General features: G+C 41.0%; 1 protein-coding gene across 1 annotated transcript in view; it reads right to left on the minus strand.

Moving 5' to 3' along the window:
• The window catches only part of trim69 (tripartite motif containing 69), a 10,586-nt gene that overhangs the window by 8,868 nt on the left and 769 nt on the right, over window positions 1–949 (minus strand). Inside the window, exon 2 of the mRNA XM_032528008.1 lies at window positions 214–309. Coding sequence (XP_032383899.1) covers window positions 214–309 — 96 coding nt within the window. The remainder of the gene's footprint in view (window positions 1–213; window positions 310–949) is intronic.

The following is a 949-nucleotide window of genomic DNA, read 5'->3' on the forward strand; positions in this document are numbered from 1 at the left end:
TGTGTGTGTGTGTGTGTGTGTGTGTGTGTGTGTGTCCAAAACATGAGAACCATCAGGTTCAAACAAACAACGCTGAGTAACAACCCGTTGTGTCACTACCACCACCACCACCACCACCAGTCATAATTAGACTAAGTCATCAAGTAAAGATGGAGGAATGCAAGTGAATGTTGCTTTTTGACCAGGTTTGATCATTTCTGGTTCTATTCCCACCTTAACAAGATGGATCTTTTCATTGGTCTGTCTTTGGAAGAGCGTGGCGGCCTCTGTCTGCAGCTGAACCCTCTCTAGAGTGACAGACAGCTTATCCTGCAGCAGAAATAGACAATCACACGTTAAACATTGTTAAAAAGTGGTGTCGCTAAACCAGATTATAGGCTACTTATACTAGCTGGCTTGATCGGTGCCTTTTCTCTGAACAACATCATCTTTAACGGGAGTCATATGATGTCCACCCTTTCCTAAACTGACTGTTTGAATTCATGATCAACAAGTTCAAACCTAATGAGAACTAGTAGCTGTAAGACATGAGAGGCCTCTCAGAGGGAGTCTCTAAACAAACTGCTGATGGTCAGCGACTCGGCTGCAGGGTTAAACGTGTAGGGAAGTTACAGGAGCTCACACTGTTCAGTTGAATTCCTGTACAAAAAAATAAATAAAAAATACCTTAAGGCTCCCAGCAAACTGGGAGTCTGCTTTAAAAAAATATATACTATACAGTATATTCTACTCACAGCATCTGTTCCGTGAAAGCCCTGCTTTTTAAATACTGGAGCAAGTGTGTTTATCACTCAATAAACTTGCTTTAAAATTTAACATTTAGGAATGTTTTTCCAACTTGAGATAAGCTACATTTCTTTCCAAGATCAGGGGGAGGAGTGTTACATGAGCATGGAGGAGCAAGGCACTCCTTAAAACTTACTTCAAGTTTTAGTAATAATGTCAGGAC

The sequence above is a fragment of the Etheostoma spectabile genome, chromosome 10, assembly GCF_008692095.1.
Source record: "Etheostoma spectabile isolate EspeVRDwgs_2016 chromosome 10, UIUC_Espe_1.0, whole genome shotgun sequence".
NCBI classification, from domain to species: domain Eukaryota; kingdom Metazoa; phylum Chordata; class Actinopteri; order Perciformes; family Percidae; genus Etheostoma; species Etheostoma spectabile.